General features: G+C 39.8%; 9 protein-coding genes and 1 non-coding gene across 10 annotated transcripts; 4 read left to right on the forward strand and 6 right to left on the reverse strand. All coding sequences in view use genetic code 12, as the record gives it.

Annotated features, from left to right (window-relative positions):
• The first annotated feature begins 323 nt into the window (after nt 1-323).
• On the forward strand, nt 324-2694 carry RJT20DRAFT_57989 (uncharacterized protein). The gene has a single exon (XM_064920806.1). The coding sequence runs from the start codon at nt 449-451 to the stop codon at nt 2609-2611; it is 2163 nt and encodes a 720-aa protein (XP_064772428.1). The 5' UTR covers nt 324-448; the 3' UTR covers nt 2612-2694.
• Nucleotides 2695-3214: 520 nt separating this feature from the next.
• On the forward strand, nt 3215-5513 carry ENP2 (ribosome biosynthesis protein). Its single transcript, XM_064917740.1, has one exon. The coding sequence runs from the start codon at nt 3269-3271 to the stop codon at nt 5357-5359; it is 2091 nt and encodes a 696-aa protein (XP_064772429.1). The 5' UTR covers nt 3215-3268; the 3' UTR covers nt 5360-5513.
• Nucleotides 5514-6030: 517 nt separating this feature from the next.
• ISY1 (Isy1p) lies at nt 6031-6918 on the forward strand (the record flags this gene model as incomplete). Its single annotated transcript, XM_064919266.1, has 1 exon — nt 6031-6918. One exon carries the CDS (start codon nt 6031-6033, stop codon nt 6916-6918), a length of 888 nt encoding a protein of 295 aa, XP_064772430.1.
• Nucleotides 6919-6994: 76 nt separating this feature from the next.
• Nucleotides 6995-7904, reverse strand: PNC1 (nicotinamidase). The gene has a single exon (XM_064920807.1). The coding sequence runs from the start codon at nt 7776-7778 to the stop codon at nt 7071-7073; it is 708 nt and encodes a 235-aa protein (XP_064772431.1). The 5' UTR covers nt 7779-7904; the 3' UTR covers nt 6995-7070.
• A 1373-nt stretch (nt 7905-9277) lies between these two features.
• Nucleotides 9278-11164, reverse strand: RJT20DRAFT_130439 (putative serine/threonine-protein phosphatase). The gene has a single exon (XM_064917741.1). It carries the CDS (start codon nt 10795-10797, stop codon nt 9544-9546), a length of 1254 nt encoding a protein of 417 aa, XP_064772432.1. The 5' UTR covers nt 10798-11164; the 3' UTR covers nt 9278-9543.
• RJT20DRAFT_t133 lies at nt 9281-9352 on the forward strand. Its single transcript has one exon. It is a non-coding gene; the product is annotated as a tRNA-Glu (tRNA).
• A 555-nt stretch (nt 11165-11719) lies between the features above and the next one.
• On the reverse strand, nt 11720-14589 carry GYP7 (Gyp7p). Its single transcript, XM_064920808.1, has one exon. It carries the CDS (start codon nt 14124-14126, stop codon nt 11811-11813), a length of 2316 nt encoding a protein of 771 aa, XP_064772433.1. The 5' UTR covers nt 14127-14589; the 3' UTR covers nt 11720-11810.
• A 1767-nt stretch (nt 14590-16356) lies between these two features.
• Nucleotides 16357-19735, reverse strand: RJT20DRAFT_130443 (ATP-dependent RNA helicase). The gene has a single exon (XM_064917742.1). It carries the CDS (start codon nt 19632-19634, stop codon nt 16458-16460), a length of 3177 nt encoding a protein of 1058 aa, XP_064772434.1. The 5' UTR covers nt 19635-19735; the 3' UTR covers nt 16357-16457.
• Nucleotides 19736-20053: 318 nt separating this feature from the next.
• Nucleotides 20054-23533, reverse strand: RJT20DRAFT_58037 (uncharacterized protein). Its single transcript, XM_064920809.1, has one exon. The coding sequence runs from the start codon at nt 23069-23071 to the stop codon at nt 20255-20257; it is 2817 nt and encodes a 938-aa protein (XP_064772435.1). The 5' UTR covers nt 23072-23533; the 3' UTR covers nt 20054-20254.
• Nucleotides 23534-25692: 2159 nt separating this feature from the next.
• Nucleotides 25693-27611, reverse strand: CPY1 (carboxypeptidase C). Its single transcript, XM_064917743.1, has one exon. It carries the CDS (start codon nt 27459-27461, stop codon nt 25821-25823), a length of 1641 nt encoding a protein of 546 aa, XP_064772436.1. The 5' UTR covers nt 27462-27611; the 3' UTR covers nt 25693-25820.
• Between the last annotated feature and the right edge of the window lie 236 nt (nt 27612-27847).

The following is a 27847-nucleotide window of genomic DNA, read 5'->3' on the forward strand; positions in this document are numbered from 1 at the left end:
TACTGGTGGCTGTAAAAAAAATTCTCTTCTTTGTAAGTGTCAAAGAAAGTGGTAGTTGTATAAGTAGAAGACAAAAGATGTATGGTTTTCTTTTCCTTCGGTTAGTGTAGTTGGTTTCTCTTTTCTTCTTTTCTTCTTCTCTTCTTTTGTTGTTCTCTTTACAAGGTCTAGACAAAGAAGGGTTTTTTTTGTTTTCATACATCGTGTGATTAGTGTGAAGGTAATCCAGTTCGGGCTTCAGAAACCTCGGAAGCACGTCAAGCACGTCATAGCAACCCATCATCTGAGTGTACTCATTCTCTAATACACATTCATAGAATCTAGTCTTTTGCTTCATTTCTTTCACTGGTATTGTTAGATTTCTCTTTATTGGTTTAGACAGCCACAGATTCAATCTACCCTTACATCTTTTACGTATCGCTGCTTCGTCTTGCAGCCAATTCGTAAAATGGGCCCTGGATCTCGTTCTGACGCCAGTATCCGTGTACATCTGTGGGAAGACGGACCCACCAGTACCTCCGGTGACATTCAATCTCAGATTAACGATGCAACAGCCGCTATCCTGAGCTTAGACCTAGAGTCTTCGTTGGCTGCAAACTTGCGCTCTCATATGGAATCCATCAATGCTGGTCTAGAGTCAACTAAATGGCCTCCTATAGTGTCCGAAGGATCGGGAATTAATGATGTGGTGACTAATTTGCAAGCACAACTACGCCGGGTTGACCTTATTCTCTCCTTGCCAGAGAATGATAGAACGGAAAAGTTGGCTACCCTTGTAAATGTCTACATCCTGTTGTTGGAAGTCATGAAGAATATGGCTGAACAGGCAGTAACAATCCTGGCAAAATTGGATACAATTGATTCTTTGATTCAAATTATTACTAGTACCACTGGTACAATTCGGGACACTTATTTGGTCATTTTAACTCAAATAGTCTGGGTTCAATTACTCACGCCAGGAACAGAAATCATCCTGGCCTTGAAGTTCAATCGCCAGAGTTTGATCTCTGTTTCGTCGCAGTTTTCACTGGCTAGCTCGGCTCAACTGAATGATTTGACGACAATATTGTCATTGTTGACTTTAAGACTAACTCCGAAAGAGGATCCAGATATAACAACTAGCTGTGAAAATTTTATCAACTACATCGTTGTCAATTTCACCAGGTTAGACAATCTTGTCACCAGTATAGTGCCACAACTTAAAGATCCAGCAAATTTGGATAATGACCAGCTTTTTGAGCTTTGTGCTCTGATATTAGAACAATTCTCAGGACCAGCAAAGACTCACTTGGTTTCATTGTACTTTGGAAAGGTTCCAGAGTTTTTGCTGGCTTTAAAAGAAGCAAATACTTCCAGTTCAATCTCTGCACTTAACAAGAAATGCCTTTCCAAAATTCTTGCTATGGTCGCCAGTTCTCTATTTCCAAAGTGTCCTGAATTGTTTACTCTGAATATGAATTCTTTAGTTGACAATATAAAGAACAAGAATTCGTTGAAGTTTCTCCCTAGTATGAATTCTGGTTATTTAGACCACTCCTTTAAATACATTTTAGAGATTTTGGATCATGGACTCAACTTGGTTTACTTGGAATCCAATTGTATAGCGAGCGGCTTGCTACTCTCTGTGAAAAACTTGTTAAATCTAGAAAAGAACAAACTTCTTGCGTATACGTCATTCAGCCGTCTGAATTCCAAAATTTCGCTTACTGTTGCTTTGGTCTACTTGAATTTCTTGATTACTCTTAATATTAGAAACATCTTTGAAGATCCAGAATACCCTGATGCTATCCTAGGTAACTTTAGTCATTTGGCGCTTCCACCGATTCCAAAATCCAGCTATCTCTTTGCTGATGACAAGGACGTGGATGTTTTTGATGTTGATATTCGAGCCATCAAAACCATGGATAATCTTGAATGTTTGATCTTATCATTGGGATCAGTTTTGAAACTTATAGTGGGAACAATAGAGAGTGAACTTAGATCCTTTGAATACATCGGTACATGTGCTGTGGGTACAATCAATGAGAAGTTAGTGCTCAAGCTAATTGATGTCACATTATCTTCGGTGACAACAACCCTTCAAATTGCACATAATCATAAATTGATGGGCTCAAACTCTATCATTCTGGAATTAGTTATAGCAATTTTGGATAGATTGCTCAACATTAAGTTTACCAACATCGAGTGTTCTTTGGTATGGGTGTCATTGATAAACTTTGCCAACGACCTTTGCTATTCCGATCTTCGTTTTGTTGATATCTTCTATGGGTTATTCCAACAACTCAGTAGCAAGAATCCCCATTCTGTCCAAACTCCTTTAATCAAAAGTGGCTTGCATTACTTTGTTTCAACGTTTGTGACAGAAGACGCCGAGCAAGCTCTTAATAACTTCAATAAGGAATTTGTTAGTAATGGTGGATCTACATTTGAAGTCACGATTGAGGAGTTAACGTCGTTGTACAAGGGGACGAATGCGCCACGTGTTTATGAAACCAATTATTCAACTATCCTGCAAACCGAAAGGGATGATGGTGCTTCAGGAAGGGCTTCTTATGCCACTAATTCAGCCCGGCAACAAAGCGTCCATGTTGATCAATTCGGGATGACCTAGATGTCTGTTTTTGCACCCAAAAGTGGATCCCTGCCGCAGTATAAAATTGCACAAGTCAGAATGCAATGATTTTCTTTCTATAAAACAAGTAACAGTGAAGAAGAAGAAGAAGAAGACATGGTTCCTATTGCTAAATTATCTTGCTAACTACATTTCGTGCCCTACTATGATTTCAATATATAATATTTATCACTATCTCCATAAAAGAACCATTCTGTTCCTCAACACCTCTACACATCTACACCTCTACACATCTACACCACTACACATCTACACATCTACACATCTATACATATACACATCTACACCTCTACACATATACACATCTACACCTCTACACATATACACATCTACCCACTACCCCTCTACACTACTTCACACTCCAACATCTCTTCTTCACCCTCCCATCAACATCTCTTCACCATTCACCATTCACCATACCCATACCCATTCCCATACCCAAAATCCTCTCACGTGACCCCATCTCGTTCCTGTACATTTCAATCCAAAAAATCGAGATTTTCACGTGACTTATCTATAATTTTTAGCCGCCTCATCACTAAAGAAATTTCTATTGCAAAAACCTATTAATTTGATGGTATCCATAAAGGTTCATTCGAATAGTATTCAGGTAAAGTATTGTAGCGTTTGTAAACAATGGTGTTGAAGTCAACCTCTGCAGGAAATGTGTCTGTTTACCAGGTTTCGGGTACTAATGTGTCTCGTTCGTTACCAGACTGGATAGCCAAGAAGAGAAAGAGAGAATTGAAGCATGATTTAGAATACCAAAGCCGTATTGAATTGATTCAAGACTTCGAATTCTCGGAAGCTTCCAACAAGATAAAAGTCACTCCAGATGGACAATTCGCCATGGCAACTGGTACCTATAAACCACAAATACATGTCTACGATTTTGCCAACTTATCGTTGAAGTTCGATAGACATACCGACTGCGAAAACGTAGACTTCGTGATATTATCCGATGACTGGACCAAATCCTGCCATCTTCAGAACGACAGATCCATAGAATTCCAGACAAAGGGAGGTATACATTACAGATCTAGAATTCCTAAATTTGGAAGAAGTTTGGCATACAATAACGTTTCCTGTGATCTTTACGTTGGAGCAGCTGGAAATGAATTATACAGATTAAACTTGGACCAAGGCCGTTTCTTGAATCCGTTTGTATTAGACACAAATGAAGGTGTGAATGCCGTCACTGTCAACCCTGTTCATGGTTTGGTAGCTGCTGCTTTGGAAGAAGGTACTGTAGAATTCTGGGATCCTAGAAGCAGACAAAGAGCAGCCAAACTCTTTGTTTCTGAACAACTCGGAGAAAGCTCTCAAGTTACCGCTGCTGCTTTCAGAAACGATGGTTTAAATTTTGCATGTGGTACTTCCACGGGTATGTCTCTTATCTACGATTTGAGAACATCTGTTCCTTCCATTGTTAAAGACCAAGGTTACGGTTTTGATATCAAGAAGATCATATGGTTAGATGACAACGAGTCAGATGCAGACAAAATCTTGACTTCCGATAAGAGAATTGCTAAAATCTGGGATAAGAATGATGGTAAGCCATTTGCCTCGATGGAACCAAGTGTAGACATCAACGATATCGAGTACATAAGGGGCTCAGGTATGTTCTTCATGGCCAACGAAGGTATCCCAATGCATACATACTATATCCCCAACTTGGGACCGGCACCAAAATGGTGTTCATTCTTGGACAATGTCACAGAAGAGTTGGAGGAAAAGCCATCCGACACTGTCTACTCAAACTACAGATTCATTACCAGAGACGAAGTGACCAAGTTGAACTTGACTCACTTGATTGGATCCAAGGTATTACGTTCTTACATGCATGGTTACTTTATCGATACTGAATTGTACGATAAGGTCAACTTAATTGCCAATCCTAACTCGTACAGGGACCAAAGGGAGAGAGAGATCAGAAAGAAGATCGAAAAAGAGAGAGAATCCAGAATCAGATCAACTGGTGCTGTCAGCAATACCAAGATCAAGGTCAACAAGGGTTTGGCTGCCAAATTGGAAGAGAAGCAGGGATCAAGTGCTGCTGAGACTGTCATCAATGATGACCGTTTCAAGGAATTGTTCGAGAATCCTGATTTCGCTGTTGATGAACAATCTCACGAATATAAACAACTTAATCCAGTGCAGTCAATCAAGGATGTTACTTCTACTGGTAGATCTCGTGGTTTGACAGCTGCAGAAGAGTCTGATGAAGAGAGATTGAAAGATTATAAGAAGGGAGGCTCTGACAACGATGAAGATGAGTCTGAATCCGAGTCTGAAGAAGAAGAGGAAGAAATTAGTGAAGAAAAGAAGGAAGTGAATAGACAGAAGGTTCAGAAAGAAGTGGAAAGATTACGTCGTAAAAAGAAGGAACAAGAGGCAGCTAACAGATTTATGAACGAAATGAAGGTTGTTTCTGAAGATGGACCACAGCAGAAGGAGGCTGAATCTTTCGGTGCCCAAGTTAGCAAGATCAATAAGGTCACTAAAGAACAGCATAATAAGAAGGGCGACTCCAGATTGCGTCGTCATGCTCGTGGTGAGGCAGAATTGACCTTTGTTCCTCTGGGTAAGAAGGAAAAGAGACAGGTCAAGTTTAGATCCGATCAAGATGACGACGAAGATCCTGAGAAGGCCAAGAACAGCGGAAGAACAAAGCAAAGATTTGAGGGCCGTAGAACTGCTTCCAGAAACAAATTCCGTGGAATGTAAATAAGTGTATACTAGAAATAGCACCATTTGTAAATTAGAATAGACACTCGCATAGGCAATCTATAATTTGGGCTTTTGTAGTGAAAGAATCAAGGGATTAACAGAGCATTTATTCATAGAACTTAGAAGTAACTTAGCAAAATATCTATAGCACTAAACTTCATTAACAAAACCTTATAGGCTGAATTACTTATCTCTTCATGAAGCCAACTCTTTGAATTTTATGATTCTTAAGGTAGTGTTATCACTGGGCTTATTTCCTTGCCTTTCTTACTTCTTCGGTCCCTAAAACTCAAATTACCCTATCATACTCGAAATATGTTACACAAGTCATACCATACTTCCAAATACTACCAACTCATACTACCAAGTTATATACCACCGTATCATGCTAATTCCCAGTTTTTCTTTCTTACAGCCAAATCTTCTGCTACATCATATTGCAATTTCCCTTTCACATAACACTATCCTTTACACCATTCACATGTTTCATACCACTCCTTCTACTCCCCACCATCACCATGCTTTTTGGCACCCAAAATGCTCATCTCATATATATGTATGGTAGCGCCGCGTTTATTTAGCGATATGGAAATTTCACGGTTTTTTGCATTTTTCAATTGCTTTTAAGAGACTTCTTTTATGAAGATAGCAACAACCAGGAAGTGTAGATGTCTCGTAACAAGGAGAAGGCTCAATCGGCTTTGAACAGGTTTCAGGCCCTCAAGAATAAAGAAGCTGGGGTTTTGGAGAATAACCCTAACTTGAGGCCGAAGTATGTTCAATCAGTAGAGTCATTGCCTCAAGCCGAGAAGTGGAGATCAGTGATCATTGGCGAGATATCGCTGAGGCTAACAAGGATCCAGGATACGAACCTAAACGACTTCCAGATTCGAGACTTGAACGATGAACTAAATAAACTCTTCAATGAAAAGAGAGCATGGGAGTACCATATTAAGTCTCTTGGTGGAAATGACTATATCAAATTCGGAAAGGATCTTAATAGCACCGGAGTGTTTGTCAATCTTCCAGAGAGTTCGGGGACTCAAGTCCGAGGATATAGATATTTTGGTCGAGCAAAGGAACTTCCTGATGTTAAGCAAGCCTTGGAGTTACAACAGAAGCAAAGAGCTACGATTAGAGCCAACAAGAAAGGTGTAAACATAGAAGTACAGAAATTAAAGGAGTTGGAAAAACGAGTTGATTTGGAGTATTATGGCTTTTACGACGAGAAGTCAATAGCACCTGTAATTCTTACAGAGGAGGAGAAGAATCGTATCCAAGAAGTAGCCGAAATTTTGGGGGAGACTGATGTAATGGATGGTTTACAAAACTACACTACACCACGAGAAAACGAGACTAATGATCCTTTATTGGACTACGAAAGCTCTGTGAGCAAAACACTATTTAAGAATCTCAAAAACGAGAAGAAACCCCAACAGAACGAAGACGATATGATACTAGATTTCGAAAGTGTTGTCCCTTCCAACGAAGAAGTCAATTTGTGGCTCGTCGAGAGGAAGAAGAAGGAATTACTTGCCAAGCTTGGAATGAAGTAGTTTCGAAGCAAGAATACCAAATCATAAATCATCATGTAAATAGGAAGCAATGTCGCATCTCACTTGTCATGGAAGAATGGATTTCCAAAGTCAAATCACATTCAAAATATAGAATCGGTCTCTACCTCCATCTCAGTACTATTTCCCATTCGTCACTTCAACAATTCCTTAAGTAAGTCATCTTCTATGATCTTAACACCAGCCTCCTTGTATAGATCCTCGGTTTCTGCAATCTTATCGGGATACACGCTCTTGCAATAGTCTTTGAGCACATATGTGTTGAAACCGTCTTTTGCACAATCTCTTGCAGAGTTTAGCACGCAATAGTCGTAAGCTAAGCCGACAAATACGACACCGGTGATACCGTTTTCACGGAGAAAGTCCTCCATCTCCGTATGGTGGATTCCCCAGGTATCCTGGAAACACGAGTAGTACTCCCTATCACAAAGATAGCCCTTTTTCACCACCGTTTTGGGGATATTTGGACTAATCAGGTTGAAATTTCCGAGAAACAGAGCATCAAGACATGCACCAGAACTGTCTTGAACACAATGATCTGGCCAGACTACCTGTTTTTGTGTTTTTACTTCGCCTGTTGCCGGGTCTTTCTCGCCCAATGGATGAGTGAACTCCAACTCGGTAAACGGAGGCACATTATGCTGTGAAGCGAACGATGTGTGATTCTTGGGGTGCCAATCCTGAGTGGCAATGATAGCGCCCCATTTGAACTTGCGGGTGGTTATCAAATTGTTAATTAGCGGAATTATATCTCTGCCGTCTTTTATGGCTAGAGATCCGTGCGAAGGCAAGAAGTCTTCTTGCACATCAATGATGGCTAAAGCTATCTTAGATTGTACCATTATTAAAAATACTACGACTTAATTACACTAACTATAACAATATCACTAACAATATCACTAACACTTCCTCTATCTAACACTTAGACAAAAACAGTAATACCAAAATTTAAACTTAATTCTCTTTCCCTACCATAAATTCACTGCATTAATCTCCCAATAACACCACCTACGAACTATAGATATACACTCTATCCACTACAATTAATCTAAATCACATCACTAATCACCTGTGAATTTGTATGACTGAACTTTTCAGGCACTGAAAAATTCTGGGGAAGTCATCCTGCGTGTAAGCCATCGGGTATAGCGAAGAGATCTGATTACATGGAGCTGCAATGGGTTTCCACGGGATCCGGAAAGGGTTCGATGGAGTTGTTGGAAAGGGTGGTTGCGTGATGGGGAAATGGGAGATTTGGAATTGGTTTTGGATAGGGGCATTTTCACTCGAGAATGGGTGAATTTTAGGACCCCTAGATGGGTGGACGGTTATGTTAGTTCATCAGGTGGTGCAACTGTATGGTTGCTGTAGGAAGAGATCCAGATGAGATCTAAAAATATCCTTTCGGGTGAAGATATCAAATGTTGCGGCCTCTATTTGGATATTTTCATCATTATGTTCTGGGATTATTTTTCAGTGTAGCTGTCGTTTTCAATGCTTCGGGATATAAAGGGCGGTGGCAGTTGTTCCGGGCTTGGAAATGTGTTTTCCGGCTCTGCCATAGAATCTCGTGATAGCCCATGGCCAAAAGGGGCTTTCAAAAGAATAACTGGGTGTGAATTCAGGAAAAGGAGTCATTAAACTTCATAATTCGCTTGGAATTGTTGGGTCGGGAGGGGGGTCATTGCGGTTGAAGGGCTTGCTGGCCGGAGAACTAGGATAAAAATATGAAAAAAGTGATGCAGCTGCTTTTTTATTAATTAGTGCCTCCGGTTAGATCTGGGACTACTACTTAGAGTTTTCTTTTGTCCCTATTGCAGCAGAGCTTCGTATTTACGATTTCATTTGGTTATGAATTTGGAGGATGTGGCTTTAAAAGCGTACATACAAAGGAAGATAACATTGTAAACTGTCATATCTATATTGATCAGGGAAATAATCAGGGAAATAAGAGAATTTTACTATTTTACTTAGAAATGGGAAAAATGGTGGTATTTAGTTTACTTTGTCCCTTTATAGTTTATTAACCATTTGCAATGAATATAGTTTATTTGGATGCAAAATTTTAGATTATTCGCTAAGAAACTTCAAAACCTCATATTTTTTTAAATTTCTTTCAAAACTCATATCCAAAAGTACCACTAATGAAAATCCTCCAAGAGTTTCTTTATCTAGAGTTCACATCAATAGCAGTGAAAGCCATGCTAATCCTGATACGTGCCATTAGGTGGTCTATACCTTATATATTACCACCATTTCTACCGTTTCGGCATTCTGAACGCGTGATTAAAGTCACGTGAAAAATGAACGGCAAATAGAACAGAGCGTCGTAAAAGTATAAATATCCGATATAGTGTAACGGCTAGCACGGTTCGCTTTCACCGAGCAGACCCGGGTTCGACTCCCGGTATCGGAATTTGATTTTTTGCAACTATTTTTTGCATCAACTTTCTTAACTTGACTTCAGATCCACAGTATTTCATATTCTGAAGAAGAACTCAAGAAGATATACAAATATACTCTCTAAAATGAATCCTCTTATATTCTGACTTTAATTATGTACTATTATTTAAAAGGATTAGCCAGAACAGCTTATATATTATCAAATTAACAATGCACCAGGACAGCCTCTTCCCTGTACAAATTCTGTTGCTTCCCGTTCTTACCTTTGCTATGTTCAGCCCAAACGACCATGGCAGTCAACTTCTCGCCTCTGTCACAACCTGTGTCAATGCCCCTACTGTATGGCTTCAAGTTTAAACCCCTTCTGGCATCATGACCATAGTACACGATGAGTTGTTCTTCAGAAGTGCCCTCCTTCTCTTTTTGCTTCAAGTTGAAGATCTTAGACCAGCTGACAGCATTTTCGTCATCTGGCTCACTAGTAGTCTCATTGTAGTAAGGGCCAATCAAGGATCTCATTTCCAATGTGTCAATGGGGTCTTGGTCAACCAATTCCAAGTCCCATCTGATACCAGCATGCACAGCAACAGCGGGAATTCCTGTCGAAAAACCTTTACCAGCCTTGTGCAAGGGCATATCGCCCAACTTCTTGATGAGGGAACAGCTGTTAATGTACTTAACATGCTCTGGCTCTAACTTCTTGGCAAGCAAGAACTCTGAGTCATCATTGAATCCATCTTTACCTCTGAATGGGTTTTCTCTGCTTATTTCAGAAGTACCGTTGACCACAAAGAATGGCTGATCAATACCATGGAAATGAGCATAGTTCTGCAAAATATAGTACTCATGGTTTCCCAAAATACAGTCTATGTTGTTGTCGATCAAGTATTCTAACACTTTTTTGGAGTCTGGTCCTTTGGAAATGAAATCACCTAATACGAGCAAATGGTCGACCTTTGGTCTGAAGTTGATCTTCTTTAACAATTTTCTAAACTGAGTATAATGGCCATGAATGTCTCCAACCATAATAATACGTTCCACAGTTCTCTTGGACTTAGCTCTGGATTTTCCTTTCTTACGAGTAATCTCCATATCTTGATCCATATCTTGATCCAATTCATGATCCAATTCTTTATCCAATTCTTGATTCAATTCTTCTTCATCTTCAAAGTCGTATTCGAGACCTCTTGCTGGATTTATTGGTCTCAAGGTAACGTCCAACTCTGTTATTTTCTGGATACCGACAAGGTCGGTTGCTGCTGGAATGAATGATCCTGGAAGGTAGATGGTGAAGAACCACAAAGTTAAGATTCCAAAGAAAAAGGCACCAGCATAGATAGACATTCTCGTGGTGTGGTCCATCTCTTCCTCTTCGTAATAGACGGCTGCCTCTTCATCGGTATAATTTTTACGAGATCTCTTCTTCTTGGAGCTTCTAAGCGGAGTAGCTTCGCTCATTTTGTCGAAATTGGAGTAATTTGATTATTAACTAAAGAGTACTAGTCTAGCTTGAAAGTAAATATTTAAACGAGATGAGATGAATACCCAGAACTACAATAAAGCCCAGGTTTTACCTCCAATTTAAATCTCAACAGCAGTTCCTCGAGGATTTCCAAAGATAACTACTTTTAAAACTACCCTACAACTACCTATACTATATATATAGACAAATACTGTAGAAACACTCCTATACTACTCTAATCTACAACACTATGAAATTCGTAAAACACGCTTAAGCCAAAAACGTTCCAATTTTTTTCGTAACCGCTGCAGTACAACGGGTACTGGGGGCAGGAAACAGATAATATTATATACAGTACACTTATATGGGGGCAATTAGCCATGTCACGAAAGGGGTTAAATTTGGTGTAGATAAGATTTTGAAGAGTTCATCCTATTACTAAGAGTAGTGGGAGCATGAATATGCAATTTTTATTTGTATTAAAGGCCATCTTATGCCTTTAATGGTCCACTTCATCAAAAGACGTCTAGCTCATCAAAACACTATATGCAGTAAATAAATTTGGCAAGATGCACGACTGCATTTAAAACGTGACATTAATACTTCTGATAGCAGTATATACAGGTTTCAATATAACAATTTCTTCATATAGCGAATCAGACAAGGTAATGATAGAAATAACTACAGCTACCGGGACAAAGGTACGGGCAAGCTTGTGTTGCACCCAGCGCCAATGCAACCTACTACGACCAAAGAAAATCCAAGCCAAATTTCGTAAAAAACCAAGTATAATAAACCAAGACTATACATGTATGTGTGTAAAATGAATAAAAAGCGACATGAAAACCACCATGCCAAAAACCCGACCGGTGACTATTGCTATAATTATAAAAATTACCTTGCCTATCTCATCTTCTAAATATGTTTCCCAAATTTCAGAAAGATTGGACACCAGGTCCAAACAGAGAGGAACGCTATGCGCCGTTCGAAGCATAGTCACCTCTCACTCTCAACCACCTCCGACACCTTCTGGACGTGGAACTTCCTTCTGGACAATGAGATCCTTTCTAACCAACTCTCGTAACTCCTCGCTCACTTCGATAATTCCATTCTTCAGGGAATCAGACGACGATCCTTCATATACATCACTATTGATTCTCTTTAAACTATTCTCTCTGTCGATGATATCAATCATACGCTTGAACTTCAAAAATAACAACTCACTTCTGATTAATAAAGGATCTAAATGTAACTTCATCAGCAAGTCATTCATGTATTTCAACACTTCATCAAATTGTCTCAAATTTTGCATTATGATTCTCTCATTATCACTCAAAATAGCAAGCGCAAAGAACAAGTGAAATTGACTGGAGTAGTAATCAGTCCAAAGTATTTCCCATAATCTTAACACTTGATCCCATTCCAATTCTCTCTTGAACATTACCAATAACATACGGAAAAAGAAGAACAAGTCATTTGAATCACATTTCTCCAAATGCTTGTACAAGTTTGGTAACATGAATTGCAACAACTTGTTCAATGTGCTCATCTGGCGCTTCATACCAGATTGATCTCTCACAAAGTTTCTCTCCATTCTTTCCATGAACTTGGAAAATGCCCAAAAGGACAACGATTCGTCTTGGAATGTTACGTAAAGAGGTGACAATAAATCAGTCATACCTTGAACGTATCCCAAGTTAACATTGTATTCATTATAAGTCAAAAGGATCTCTCTCATGATATACAAATGTGGATTCCTGATATTGGAGATATTGAACTCATCATCGAGGTCTTCCTCATCTGGTGTTTCAGGGCTGGATTCTCTTGAAGGAGCTGCACCATCTTCATTTGTGGAATTAGTAGAAGAAGTTTTCTTACGTGGGTTTTGGAATATAGGCAAGTGACGGTCCGTTCTGTTGATGTCCTTCTCAATTCTATGCTTTTGGTCTTTCCAGAACTCCGTTTCTCTCTTTTCTTCATCTTCCATCCAACGTAACTTAAGCTCGCCATAAGCAGTCTCATACGACTTCTTCAAGGCTACACGCTCCTCTGCGGAAGAATCCCATGGATAGATTCCTAAGAGGAATAGCCATGCTTCCTTTCTCACAGAATCTTCCAACCCACCATGAAAGATACGGGACTTCACTTCATCGACTGTAAAACAAAGTCTACCACTATAGTCAAAGAAAGATTCCCATTCCTGTGGAGTAATTGCCTTTCTTCTTGATGTCTGATTAATTTCTTCGTCTGTCAATAATTCATTTGAGCCCAATTCCTTATTGATCTTATTGTAAATATCATTGTGCAATAAGTTCTTTCTCCGACTCTCCTCAGCCTCTTCTTTCACTTGCTGGGCCCATTTAGCCAAATAAACTCTTGCCAGGTCGAATTCGTCCCCGATTTTCTGAACTTCCGGTTTATTCATTATCTGCTTTAAGGATAATGGTGCATTGTCGGCGATTAAGTCAAGAACTTGAGTCTTTGTCTTTGCTGAGAATGTAGCCACGGTCTCAAGGACTTTCCATTTTGCGGTGTTAAGTATTTTATTGACATCATTTATTGAAGGCAATTTGAACTGCTCCTCCTTGATATCTCCAGAAGGCTTATCATCTTTAACTTTGAAAGGCGCAAAATTCCTCAAATCATTCGATTCAGGGTTGATCAAGTATACCGATGTTGCCACGGTAGATCTTTCCACATTTATGAACTTTCCTAACACGTTCATGAAGTCCTTTCCTCCCCAGTACAATTGTCCGTTTTCGTCAAATGGATCGAACCTCTTATTGCTCAACTTTTGATTTGATCTACTTGAAGGAGATTCATCATCATGGAAGAACACAATTGGCAATTTTTCACCGTCTTTAGTGTTGATAACCAAAGACCCGTACCAATAACCGGTTGATGGGTTTCTTACCTGGATAGAATAGATGAAGGCAAGAGTTACACTGAATGAGTATCCACTCAACACCGAAGCTGATGGTTTAGGTACGATTCTTGACTCTGGCACCTTTGCTGGAGTTCCAATGGAACCCGATGTGGCGTTGTTTTTCCCACCAACCTTGAGAGTCTCCAAGTCCAAATCTACGTCTTCGGTATCCACAGTTTCATAGGCCCTAAGCTCTTCTTTGGAAAGCAGGTTTTCTGGAGTGAAAGACAAGAGAATGTCGGTATTCGTTGAGTTCAATCCCCTCGAAAGGGTCAAGAATCCGGCGATGTTCTCCTTTTTGGATGTCGTCGGGTGAAGATACACCTTTGATTTGGCGTAGAGAAGCTCCACTTCTGTCAGAGACATCGTGCGCCTCTGACCACGATTTCTGGCTGACATCTGATACAATCTGGGGTTTCTTTGGGGAGTTGAGGGGGGCAATTGCTGTGTGGATGTAGTGAGATTGTAGGGGGTTTTCTAGTAGTACTCGTTAGTGTGAGTTAATGATGGCGAATTGATTTCTGACCCGGATTCGATCCCGTTCTTTAATACCCAAAAAGATCAAATCAGCCCTGAAAAAAAAATTAGATGCCATGGAACTGTAAATGTGACTGGTCACAATCCGAGTGTAACAGTAGATAGCATCATTCATTTTATACACAAGACTGCATTAGCAGTTTGCTCCCTGGGGCTGAAGAAGGGCGTGGTGCAGGAAGGGTGGGTGGGTGCTGGTGCTAGGGTGGGAGATGTCTATTAGAAGGAGAGGGAGGTGAGGAAGAGAAGAGAAGGAGAGGGAAGTGGGAGAGTGATGAAGTAGTTGAATGTATGTAGTTAATGTATGTAGTTAATGTATATAGTTAATGTATATAGTTAATGTATTTATGTATTTATGTATTTATGTATGTATGTATGTATTAATTAATTAATTAATTTATGTATGATGTATGCAATTACATTGAGTGAATGAATGTATGTAGTTATATTGAGGATGTATTTACGAATATGTACTTATGTATATATATATGGTACTTACGTCATTCTCTTTCATCCCAGTGAGTGGCTCAGCGTTGGGGTTTTGCCATAGGAAGCCACGAATTGGCCGCAAATGCCCCTAATTCAAGCGGCCAACACCAAGTTTCCACATTGAGTTGCTGTAAAGAGTGATTTTGCATTTCGATATGGAACCAATAACAATAACAATAACAATACCACTTATGGTGACAACAAGCGGAGAAAGGTTCATGATATTTTGAAATTGTATATGCACTTGAGCAAAAACGCAACCAATTCCGATTTGTTGTTATAAAATAACTCCCGGTAAGGAAGACTTAGCACAGTTAAGGAAAACCTCGTTTCTGCAAAAGGGGGCTCCGATATTACATGCATATTTATTATATACATAATTACGTTACTATTAATAGTTGGATACGAAGCCATGTTTAACGAGAGGACTAAAGTGCCGAAATCTTCCATTGAGGTGAGAGGTGTAATCAGATGGAATAGTTTTTTTAGGTGTTATAGCACCCTGTGCAAAAAGATTCAATTGCTGTCAATGGTACTGAAGTATGTATATGGTAGTATATGGTACTTATGTATGGAATTAAGTATGTATTTATGTAATTTATGGAGAATTATATTCAATGTACTTATCCATGTAGTTATATTGAAAGTATATGTCTGGTGCTGAACGTGAGTATGCTTGTATCTTGTGATTTATGTATTTATGTATTTATTGAATGTATGTATTTAATTTTATTTGTACAATATACATTGTATAGCATACAAATATATACACAATAATTTTATTATATGTATGCATGTATGTATTACATGTATTTTAGGTATTACATGTATTATTGTATTTTTCCTCATATAGTTACTCCGTGGATGTGTATCACTTCTACTGAACTATGATATGTAATGAGAGTTTCCCGTCAACCCATATAATGAATCATATCTTCTCTTGTTAAATTATAAGAAGTGTCTATTTCGAATTTATGTACACAGCCATACAAATACAGCCATACAGACAGACATTAGCGAGGCCGACGTAAACCGGACACTTACGAGAGAAGGAAGGCTCCGGGAACAAGGCCACCAATTTCTTAAAAAAAAACGGCTCATACAGTACAAAGCCTATCACATATCATATCATATCCTGTCATGACTGTTACTCCCACTTTACTCTTGCTTAGCCCCAAAGATTTGACCACGAAACTCCTTTTGCCATCTCGGTATCGGTATAGCCCGAAATTTCAGACACGTGACCATTAACCGAGCCGATAACCTTAAAGTTCAAGGCTGTACTTATCGGGATCAGCAGTTAGACTCCCGAATACAATTGCAAGAATATGAAACTGGTAAGAAGGACACCCAACTGAGACGTCATTCCTTTGGAATCAACCCACCATGGAAATTCGCTAATTGTAGCCACCCAAATTCTACGAATCCAACCCTTCCTCTAGTGTAGTAGAAGTTGTTCTTTATGACATCACGTACTGCAGATAACGACACCTTATGTTTTGGGTGCAAATCTCTTTCACTACACCACCCCTTATGAATCACCCCACAGTAAAAACTTAATGAAATGCTTGGCTAATAGCAATGATACATGGTTCCAGAAAAGTTAAATTACACTAGAGTTAATCAAAAATAAAAAAAAAGCTACTACCTTTACACTACAATTCATTGACTCAAATTCTACTTCTATTATACATATATACAATACATCTAAAGGTATAACGATCCAGCAGAAACAATATCCCTGTGGACCAACTCAATAGTCTTTTCCATCTTCTCCTCCAAATCAGTGTTTCCAATGGTCTTTGCTGCGGTGACCAATTGTCTGATCAACTCTTCTAATCTTTTAAATGTTCTGATCAACGAACCTTCGTACACATCAGTCATCTTACAAATTTGGGTGAAGGATGCACCCTTACACCAAGCATAGGTCACTTCCATCAACTCGGGTCTGAAAGACTCAACGTAGTCCTTTTCTATCATTTCAATTTTACTTTCCCTCGAAACTTTGGCAATCTTGCTTGCCATATCTTGCATTGACTTCAATGGCTCAGCCAATTCCGGTTTTAAACGTGGAGTTTCTTTGGCTCTCTCTTGGAAAACGAAACACGACAACAAGGCAGCACATTGCTCACAGTTCAAATCATTAAATGTACCGTTGAAAATCAATTCAGTCAAGAGCAATTCGTCTCCTGAACTGATCTCACATGCAACTCTACCCTTCAACTCTATAATGTCGTTTTGGGTAACAAAGTCTAAACGTCTCAACACTCTCTTTCTATGCCTTAAATCATCCAATTGGATAACTGCTTGCGCCTGCAATATCTTTTCTTTCAAATTTCTAATCTTCACTTGTATATCTTCTCTCTTACTGTAATTGTTGTAGAGTTCATCTAATCTCACCGAGTTATATAATGGGTTGCCGATGAGCTTCGATTCCAAGACATCTATCTTCTTCAACAAAAGTTGGAAGTCATTGTCGGTGATCTTCATGTTTTCCACTGGGTCCATCAATGGAATTCCATCTGGTAATCTCTTTGGCAAGTCCTTCATGGTTTTAAGCAATGTCTTCTTAGCAGCTGCACTCTTCAAGTCTTCTGGGACTCTCAATCTCACGCTACTTATCTTCTCAATGGAATCAAGAGTAATTGGAATGTACTCAACTCTTGACTTTTCGCCAGCTTTAGCAGGTCTAATTCCTTCAGGGAAGACTGGGTTAAATGGCTTGATCAAGTTGACAGGAGAGTCAACAAACATGGTATAAACAAACACATTTACAATATAAGATTCATACTCAGTAAAGTTCTGGTTTCTCTTGTTATTTCTCTTTGAGAAAGACGTAACCATACCCCAACCGTAGTCAAACTCTCCAATCTTGACTTTAATGACTCTACCTTCTTGTAAGAATGGCAAAATGTAACCTGGATGAGTTATCACTTTTCTCACATCATCCTGGTACTTATCTAATTGCTTCTTGAGGTCATAGTATTCCTTGACTGTGGACTCATCGTCTATCTGGATGCTGTTGTATTCTAAAGTCAAGTCTTGCAACGTCTTCTCCATGAGCGGAACAGACGCAGCATTTTGGAATTGGTAAAATGATTGTTCTAACATGAATTCAGGTGAAATACCCTCAACACGCATCAAATTCAAAATCATATTGTAACCCAAATGGAAAGCAGAGTCTAATCTATCAGCTTGACCCTTAACCATACCCTTGGCAACTTGAGGCTCCATCTTCTCATCTATCATCATAATGACAATACCACGGTCATCAAGACCACGACGACCAGCTCTTCCGGACATTTGAATATACTCACCTCCAGAAACCCATCTGAAACCAACACCATCCCATTTACGGACAGATGTGAAAACAACAGTTTTGGCAGGCATATTCAAACCAATAGAGAAAGTTTCAGTAGCAAAAAGAACTTTCAAAAGACCTTCCTGGAACAAGATTTCAATGATTTCCTTTAAAATAGGTAATAAACCAGAGTGATGGATACCGATACCTCTCTTCAACAAAGGCAAGATATTCTTGATCTGAGGTAACTCCTTGTCAGCCTCTGGAAGCAAGCTTATAGCGTTGCTGAAGATCTTACTCAAAGCTTCTCTTTCATCGTCTGTATTGAAGTCTAACTTAGACATTTTTAATGCCAAAGATTCACAATCTCTCTTAGAGAATGAGAAAACAATGACTGGGTTGTATCTCTTCAAGTAGATCATCTTGACAATTTTATAGATATCAGACTTACCGTCCTTGTTACCACCCTTATAGGTTTGTCCCTTTTTACCCTTGGACAGGTCGCCGGAGGAAGGATCATCTCCTGCTGCATCACTGATGGAAGCCATTGCTTTTTGGAAGTTCTCTTCTCTGAAAGTTCCCTTTTCGTCCACGACTAAATGGATACCATCACCAGCAGCTGGGAACAAGTAATGTTGCAATGGAGTAGGACGGAAATCAGTGTAAACAACATGACATGGTTGGGCATGTATCTTAACAATCCATTCAGCAAACTCCATAGCATTAGGAATCGTAGCCGAAAGGAAAACATGATGGACCTTATCTGGGAGCAAAATGATGGTTTCTTCCCAGACAACACCACGAGATTTGTCTCTCATATAATGGACTTCATCAAAAATGACCCATGCAACTTCTCTCATGATTTCAGAACCTCTGTAAAGCATACTACGCAAAATTTCAGTTGTCATGACCAAGCATCCCGCGTCGGGGTTGATAGTGACATCACCTGTCATCAAACCGACATCTCCGAATTCGGCAAGCAATTCTCTATACTTTTGGTTACTCAAAGCCTTAATGGGAGAAGTGTAAATGACTCTTTGTTTGTCTCTAAGAGACTGTGCAATGGCATACTCGGCAACTACAGTTTTACCAGCAGATGTATGGGCAGAAACCAACACAGATTCATCTCTATCAATACAAGAAATGGCCGTGTCCTGGAAGGGATCCAATACGAACGGATAAGTTCTAGCATCCTTCACTCTCTTGTGCTCTCCAATTGGTACGTATGGATAGTCTGGTGGGACTGCAACTTGATGTCTAACCTGATGTCTTAACTTCAATTGGCCCTCTGGTTTTTGCGTCGATGCGTCTGCAAGCAAACCAGCAGATACAGCAACTTCACGGGATGCTTCGATCTCAACGGCATCGAAAACAACCGGCTTGATATCTTGTTTTACTCTTTCTCCAGCTCTTTTCTTGCTCTTCTCTTCATTTTTCACACCATCAGACTCTTCGCTGGGCTCTACCGATATCTGTCTCTTTTTCGATCTTTCTTCTCCATTTTTCTTGGGCTCCTCGACTATAACGGGAGGAGCTGTGACTGGAGCCTCGTCGAAGACATCAAAGAGATCGTCTCCGTCCATTTTGCCTATGTCTTTGTAGAATGAATCATAAATAAATAAATACTATTCGAGATGACTTTAAATTTATTTTTCATAGCATAATCGGCGCTACCATATATACGAGATAAAGAATTTTGCGACATTGATGAATGGTAGCGCTGCATAGATATCAGATTTTGCAACTATTTGAAAATGAGTGGGTGGTGGATGGGATATGTATGGAGTATGTATGGAGTATGGTACATGTATGAAGGGTGATGTGTGGGATGGGGAAGAGGTGAATGGGGAAGAGGTGAATGGGGAGGATGATGAAGGGTGGGTGGTGATGTGTGGGTGGATAAAATGGATAATGCTGAAGAATGATGTGCGTATGGAGTATTGTAAGTGGAGTATGGTGGCTGTCATGTTTAATACAAACGCTGATAACTATTAACTTGATACTCAGGTGGACAGTTGGACAGTTAGATGGCGTTTCTTCCCTTAATGGAGGTGTATGACTTAGGGAACACTCTATTGCCCTTGCTCCTCACTCAATGCCAACATCTTTTCTACTTTACATTCTTCTATGTCATTTTGGGTATCATGTATTATTACACTTGGTATTATTACAATAGGGGGTTATGTACTAGGGTTGATCCCTTTTATATGCTAACTTCAAAACTGACTTTGTCATTGTTTTGTAATGCTTTGAGTGTCTGCCACTTTTCTCTGTCGTATTCTCCAATCACGGCACTGGGCACAGAACTCACACGCGAGCCCGACCCAGGATTGGTATCCATATCCCAGAAATCAATAGCTTCTTCTCCAACGTATGTTGGTAATGTCTTGTCGTAATTAGCAAAGATTTGTGAAGTGGGAAATGGAAGTGTGTGCGGTTTCAGGCTTGGTAACGAGAATGATGGCACTGAAGAACTGTGTCTATGATGTGATTTAGTGGTAAGGAACGACTTAATAGACTTTCTAGGAGATCCAGACCGAGAAGAAAGAGCAGATGTGACTGAAACAGGGTTGGAAGCAGAAGAGCCAGTATGCTTGTGGTATTTCATTATATCCAATTCGAATGGTGAGCCAACGCTTACTCTACTGGATTTTCTTCTGAAAACACTACTTATCCTCTTGGGACTTTCAAGTAGCTTCTTAATAGGAGAAGTATTTGCAGTGGATGTTGCAATTACTTGATCCTCAGGTGGGGATTCGTACTTTCTCAAGCTAAGGTCTTCAACCGCTCTATCAATGATGAGCTTCTCAGATCCTTCCGAGTCTGTTACATTTGACTTACCACTAACGTTCCTAAACGTGTGTAAAGATGGGGCACTGTATGACCTACTCAGAAGGTTATATGATGGACGACGGGCATTCTGAGCACTACCAGTAGCGCTGTTGATTTCGGTTAAACTGTCAATGTTGTCGATATCGTCAACCCTGGTTTCAACAGGTGGAAGAAGGTATTCATCATTGTATGTCTGGTTGACTTTGTCAGCAAGAGTGACATCACTGCCACCCATTGATCTCAACCTGTGATCGCTCACGAGTCTGCTTATTCCATTTATACTGAAATTAGCACCAGTTCTTGTTCTGTGCTCTTCGTATATGTGTGATCTTTCCTCCCATTCACTTAATGAGATGTTGTGAAGTGGGTTATGACTATTTGAATTTTGTGAACTCCAATTGATATTGGTGCCACTAGAAGATAATGGAATCTTTTCTAATCCAGAGAGTGAATTTTGGTACTCCTCCACTGTTGGAGATTCCATTTCTTGTTCATTGTGAGGCAAGTTTGTGAAGTTATAAACACCTTTCCTCTTTGCCACTTTGCCAACACTTTCTTTGCTCTTGGTGACTACAACCATATCCTGATCGAAGTTTTCAAAATTCGACTGGTCAATTGGCTCGTCGAACTCATCCAAATATGGCAAGTTCCCTTCATCATCGGAGTCCAAGCTTTCAACTTCAGCTTCTTGCAAAGTGCCTTCGACTTCTCCAACGGGACTTAAGGCGTTTCCATGATCAGTTAAAAATGGTGGATTGAATTCGGTATTGGCAGGGACATCCTCATCTGTGACTGTCCCGCTTCGAGATCTGGATTGGTAAAGAACCAATTCCTGCTGTCTTTTGACTTCCATGATAGGGCTTTCACCACTTTTCAATACAGAAGGTAGGAGACATTCATTAACTTGAGCCAAAAATGTTCTCTCTCCATATATTGATTGTAGCCTCTGATGTCTTCTTTGTTCTTTCTTAGAAGTGCCCAAGAAAGAAGTGGATTTTGATCTCGCCATCATATCAACAATCTGATTTACTTCAGCTTCCTCCTCGTCAATTTCTTCTATATTATTAGCTTGAATTAGGTTCCCATCCGAGTTTGAATTTAGCAAAGTTACTGTTCTATGCAATTGCAAAGTGCTGGTACTCTTTTTCAAATTGGATGAATTTTCAGTTAAGATAGTTGAAAGAGACACTTTAGATGTACTCTCAGGAAGCTTTTCTTGGAGATTACCTTGTGAACTAGTCGCTTGTCTAACATAGTTGAAAGAAGATTGCAGTTCCATGAATTTGTCCTTGAATTCCGAACTCTTTGGACTGTGGGTTTTAAGGAAGCTAGGCACGCTCTTACTATTTCTGAGATCATAACTCAGTCTGGAAGCCTTAGCCAGATTTGATTTGTTGCTACTAAAGAAAGTGAAAGTTCCTCTACGAGATCTTCTCGTTTCCGTAGTAGGCTCTTTATTGCCAAGATCCAGATAACTCATGGATGGGATCTTTGATGTGGACTCCATCCAATTCTGTGTGTTGTAAACGGAGTACTGAGAAGGAGAGTCCTTGTTGTGCTCTTCTGCTGATTTTAAAAAGTACTCAGCATCTTGTCCTTCAACTATTTTATGAATATTTGTTGATATCAATGTGTTTTCTGATACTTTCTTGGTCATTGCTGGATTTTGAAAGCTGCATAAAGGATCTGTCAGGGCATGGAATTCTCCTCCTTTTGAATCCTTTGCTGCAGATACATGAGTGAAGTTTGATGACACTTGAGATCCAATTTCTAAATCCTGGATGCCAGTGTTTCCTTCTTGTTTGAATTGAAGATATGAGTACAATAATGAGAATGCAATGAGTATGATGTTTGTGATGAATATGACGGGAACAACGATATTCCAATGTTTAGGGTCTTTAATGGAGACAAGTTTTTGCTGTATCATTCGAATGACTAGGAATATTCCACTAGCTATGTAGAAGGCAGAGAACACCATTTGGCCAAGTATGGCTACAATGTAGATTCTCTTTGTAATTATTCGAGCGAATATACAACTGATGAAGTATGCCGCTAAAACAAAGCTAGCTATAATGAAGACTAGCAAGGGTATAAAATGAAGGTGTAGGTATACTAGTAGGGCTATCACTGCTGTCACAATGCAAAGAGCTGAGCTAGCGCAGTTAATTGCTATGTGTATGGAACTCATCTTATTGTGTATTGTTGTGAATGGGCGAAGGTATGAACGTCAAACTGTAAGTTTGAGAGATGTATATGAATAAAAGCTTAAAAAGTCATCTAAGAATATTGAACCAAGTGGTTAGATCCCTTGGAGTAGAATTATAGTGGGGAATTGAAGATCTGTGGATCAGGATCAAGCGTTCAGTTGTTGTATGGACAGGCCAAATAAGGAATCCCGCTGATGCCTTCCTCAAGCTCGTATAACCAAAAAAAGATCACTGGTCTCTGGAATGAGTCCCGATGATATACTTCTTGACGAGAGCTTGACAGCGACAGCGTCTAATTTAAATTGACGTTAAATCAAAACAACAATTGCTAAAGAGAAAATCAACACAACACACTATTGATTCGATGGATGCTCAACTATACATAAACCTGCAATATTCTACCCTGTATATTAATAGCGAAAGATTCAGCAGCACAAACCATGCAATACTACTCTACGACCTAACATGTCTACTTCAACTATAATCTTGTTCTGCTACTTCCGCTTGTACCTAGTGATCTGACAATGGGTGTTAAAAATTTTGTATGTAAACACAAGCCTATTGACAAATTGCCTAATCGGGTAAGTGTTGCAGTCGAGAGGTGCAGCAACCTCACGTGACACATAATAAACAGTGGAATTCAGTTGAAGAACACATTTCCATGGCGTTGGCAATGGGTGAAGTGATGGCCAAGTACTACAGTACAACGGAGCTGAGAATTTACGACCATCGAAGCAACGAACAACAAGCAAGGAATTTTCTCAGGCGTCAATGTGTTACATCTGATGCAACATGGCTGTCAAATGGGGTCTTGGAGTGAATAGTGGAGAATGCCAACATTATCTTGATCATTCTGTGAAGCTCCAAGTGGAAATCCCCGTGTTAGATAAGAATGGAGAGAGAAAAAACCACCTTCTGGTTGACAATTGTTTGGTAAGGAAATCGCTTCCAGGGTCGCTTTTCGTCTATACAGACGATTGCAAGTGAAATTTTACCTGAGCAAATAGACAGTCCACTGCATGCGCATAACAATGGAATTGTCCTCTTCCATGTTTAGTTATTAGTACTTACATGGGAGGCATCGATTCTGATCATCGTATCGGTTCGTGTATTCGCTCGTAACAGAATTGCTATTCTTTTGGAATAAATTTAGTGAGCGTATGTTATTGCTTGCGCTTTGTTTGTAAAATATTCAAATTGTGGAGTGCTTCTGTCGTCTAAGAGAATACCCACAAATAGTGAAGAAGACTAAATTGATACATTGATCTGAAGCTTTATAGTCATATCATCTGTTGGTGTAACTATGTCAAAAATGCACTTAAAGGTTGCGCAGCCCTCTTATTTATGCTATTCTCTATTGCCAATTTGATATACTAAGATCAATCAAGGAAATTGTACCACTGTTGGCCACAAGGATTTTAGGGCTTTTATCATTCTGTGAAATAATTGTGTGATATTCCCGATAAACAAAGGCCTTCAAACCTTGTTTACAAAATTTAAACTTTTAAGCTTCAGCAAACTTCTCTGGCATTCTCCGGGAGTATGTACGCCAGCTCATCTGAGTGACTTTTCCAGAACCTAAAAGAGTCGTTAGAAATTTGGGTGCAAATGATGGATTTAGCAAATTTTCAAATTTTAGGGTTTCGAAGTTGACCATAGGATATATTTGCTTTGTATCAGGAAAAGTGGATTAAATGAAGAACCAAATCCTTGACAATTACGACAGCACGTACGGTAGAACTTTACCGTTTTGTAGACAAATTTCGAACATTTCCCCCATTAGCATTTATCACAATTCATTACTAAAACAAGTTCTGAGAAATTATTTATGGATATATTTATGTATATTAGCGTGAGGTAGGTTTTTCTTGACCAATGTTTCATTTAAGGTCTCCCGAATTGTATCTTTAAGCGGTCATAGAGATCCGATAGCTGTCAGATAGTTCGGGACATTTCTACCCCCCCATTAACCTGGTGACAAGTAAATCCAACAGTTTTAAAAGGAAACTTGCTATTCTACTTCCAACAGTCTCTAGATTATATAATAATGATTTAGTGTCAACTCTCACATTCTAGAAGATCCTATTTGGACCATGTGAATGCTTAATGATCCTATCTGCAACACTTAGGAATGCTTGGATAAGTAGTTTTCTGACAAGAAACGCAATTGTCTTTCCAAGTTTCATCCGCAAATGGTGAATGGGATTTCTATCGTAAGAGCTTTTTGAAACTCCCAAGTTTCTCTTTATTGCAACGTGCAAAAGCATTGTTATAGTCTTCAAAGTTCCTATAAGACACGAAATTTTGGTATATCTCAACCTGAAATCTATACAGAAGCTGGCAAATCTACTACTCTGATTGTTGTATTTAGCTAAAACTTGCACCATTTAACACTATGTATTCCTTTATTGCCGGAGGAAGGCCCAATATTTTTGGGGACTTCAGATTCTATTAAACGCGGATAATCCTGAAGTTAATGAAATACAAAGATACATTACTCCAACAGGGCGTTAAATTGGGCAGCCATATTGTAACAATAGGAGAAAGAGCATGTTTAAATCATGTACCCCGTTAATGAATATACTAAACTACACAGATAATCTTTCCAAAGAGATTTTTTATTAAAATACCTACACTTATTGATATTTAATTAAAATTCCAAATGCAATTCGTGATATACTAATCTTTGAAGCGAAACGTGAACCGCACATTTCTTTATTCTCGTTACACTTAGAATCTGTAGTCTCCACTGATCCATCTGTTGACCATGTCCAATCCAGACTCTGGTTGGTCATATGGAACCATGTGACCACCACCAAAGACTCTCAAGAAAGTGAAGTTCTCGAAGTTCTTGACCTCACCGACTTGCTTCTTACCAAGGGTCCATTCTCTAACCTTTTCCTTAGCAAAACCAGCTGCACCAGACCATGGCAACTTGTTGGTCCAAGCTTGGTTACCTAACCAGTTACAGATGAAGTCCTTATCACCAGCATAGATCAAGACTGGAAGCTTAGCCTCTAACAAATCAGTGACCTTCTTGAAGTATGGCTTCATCCAGTCACCAGCCAATAAGAAGTTTCTGTTGATGTCGAAGTTACAGGATTCATATTGATCAACCTCAGCTCCCACCTTAGCCTTGACTTCAGGTTGGTTCAAGTATTGGTCAATGTACTCTAAGTCCTTGTAGCACAAGTTAGAGCCCTCACACATTGTACGGATATCATAGACGTTTCTTCCAGTTCTTTGGTATGGACCCATCTCAGCATTGTTACAGTAAATAGTAGCTGGGACACAAGACCACAAGGATCCAGAGTCATAACAGGATTCAATCAAGGACAAACATCTTGGAACGGCGTTAAGCATACTTTCACACTCTTCTGGCTCCAAGACAGATGGTTCTCCACCTTCACCACATGCCATTGGCTCGTAGTATTCGTATTGGGTCAATGGATCAGTCAAACCGTTACCAATCAAGACGGAAGTCAAGTTGAACGAACGGTCTTCGTGGCTTAAGATTTCACTGGCGAACACTGGGATGTAGTGACCAGCGTAGGACTCACCAGCAATGTGGAATGGCAAGTTGTTGTATTCTGGGAATTGCTTGAAGAATAACTCCAAGAAGGCGTAGACATCTTCACCAGCGGCAATGGTGTTAGAGACTGATTGAGAAGAGTAGGAGTAACCGACGTTAACAGGTTGGTCCAAGAAAATAACAGAAGCATTATTGTTCCAACTGTATGGGTTGTGGATTGGCTTCAAATCAGCACCGATGGAAGCTGGTCCCAATTCGAAGAATAAACCAGTCAAGGATGAACAACCTGGACCACCGTTCAACCATAAGATAACTGGGTCGTTCTTTGGGTCATTTCTGGATTCAAAGAACCAGTAGAAGAAGTGCTTGTCTTCTTCTTCCACATCCAAGTAACCAGTGTATTGCTTGGTCTTGTCAACTCCCAAATCTTCTGGGGTGGACTTGACTCTAAGCTTGTGGTTTGGAAGCTTGGCATCAGAGACATGGAAATCGAAGGCTGACTTCTCCTTGGTGGTAGCCTTCTTTGGCAGGGCCTTGAAGTTCAACTTGGCGACTTCACTTGGGAATTCCAACATCAAGTCACTCCATACCTTCTTGGTAGCAGCAGGGATTGCCTCCATAGGCTCATTCATAATTCTAGCGATGGTCTCGATAATGTTACTCTTACCGAGTTCAAGGGTGTCGGCGACACGGGAGTACTGGGACGAGAGTTTTTCGTATTGGCCCAAGTTGAAGGTTTGCTGAATGCCCTCGAATGGGTTTGGGAGACGCAAACCCTGTGCTGTTCCGAGCGACGAGGCCAAAGCGACGATGGTTGTAAGAGAGAGAGATAACTTCATGACTCGTGTGATAGTGACTGAGATTTCTTCCGTAGCAACAAAGCAATTGGCACCTGAATAGTCCGAATTGGGTTCTTCAATTGGTTCTATTTGACGATGTGACTGTTAATAACGGATACAATACCAGAAAACACTAGCCGCCGGAGCTTTCTAGCAGGAAGAACAAGAGATAGATAAAGAAAATCCTCCGTCTCTGGACAAAATTGCCATCCAAGAGATAGGGAAACGCGACATTATTGCGACATTTCCTCTGGACTTTTTGGGGCAACTGGAGGGTCAGTGACGTAAGCAAGAGAGTGTGGGGAGAGTGAGGTGTTAGATAAGCGAGGCAAGCTTGGTCATCCCGAATAGGATCCGATGGAGCTGAGAAATGGTGAGAAATGGAG

The sequence above is a fragment of the Scheffersomyces xylosifermentans genome (genome assembly GCF_036884685.1).
Source record: "Scheffersomyces xylosifermentans strain CBS 12540 chromosome Unknown RJT20scaffold_7, whole genome shotgun sequence".
In the NCBI taxonomy this organism is placed as follows: Eukaryota; Fungi; Ascomycota; class Pichiomycetes; order Serinales; family Debaryomycetaceae; genus Scheffersomyces; species Scheffersomyces xylosifermentans.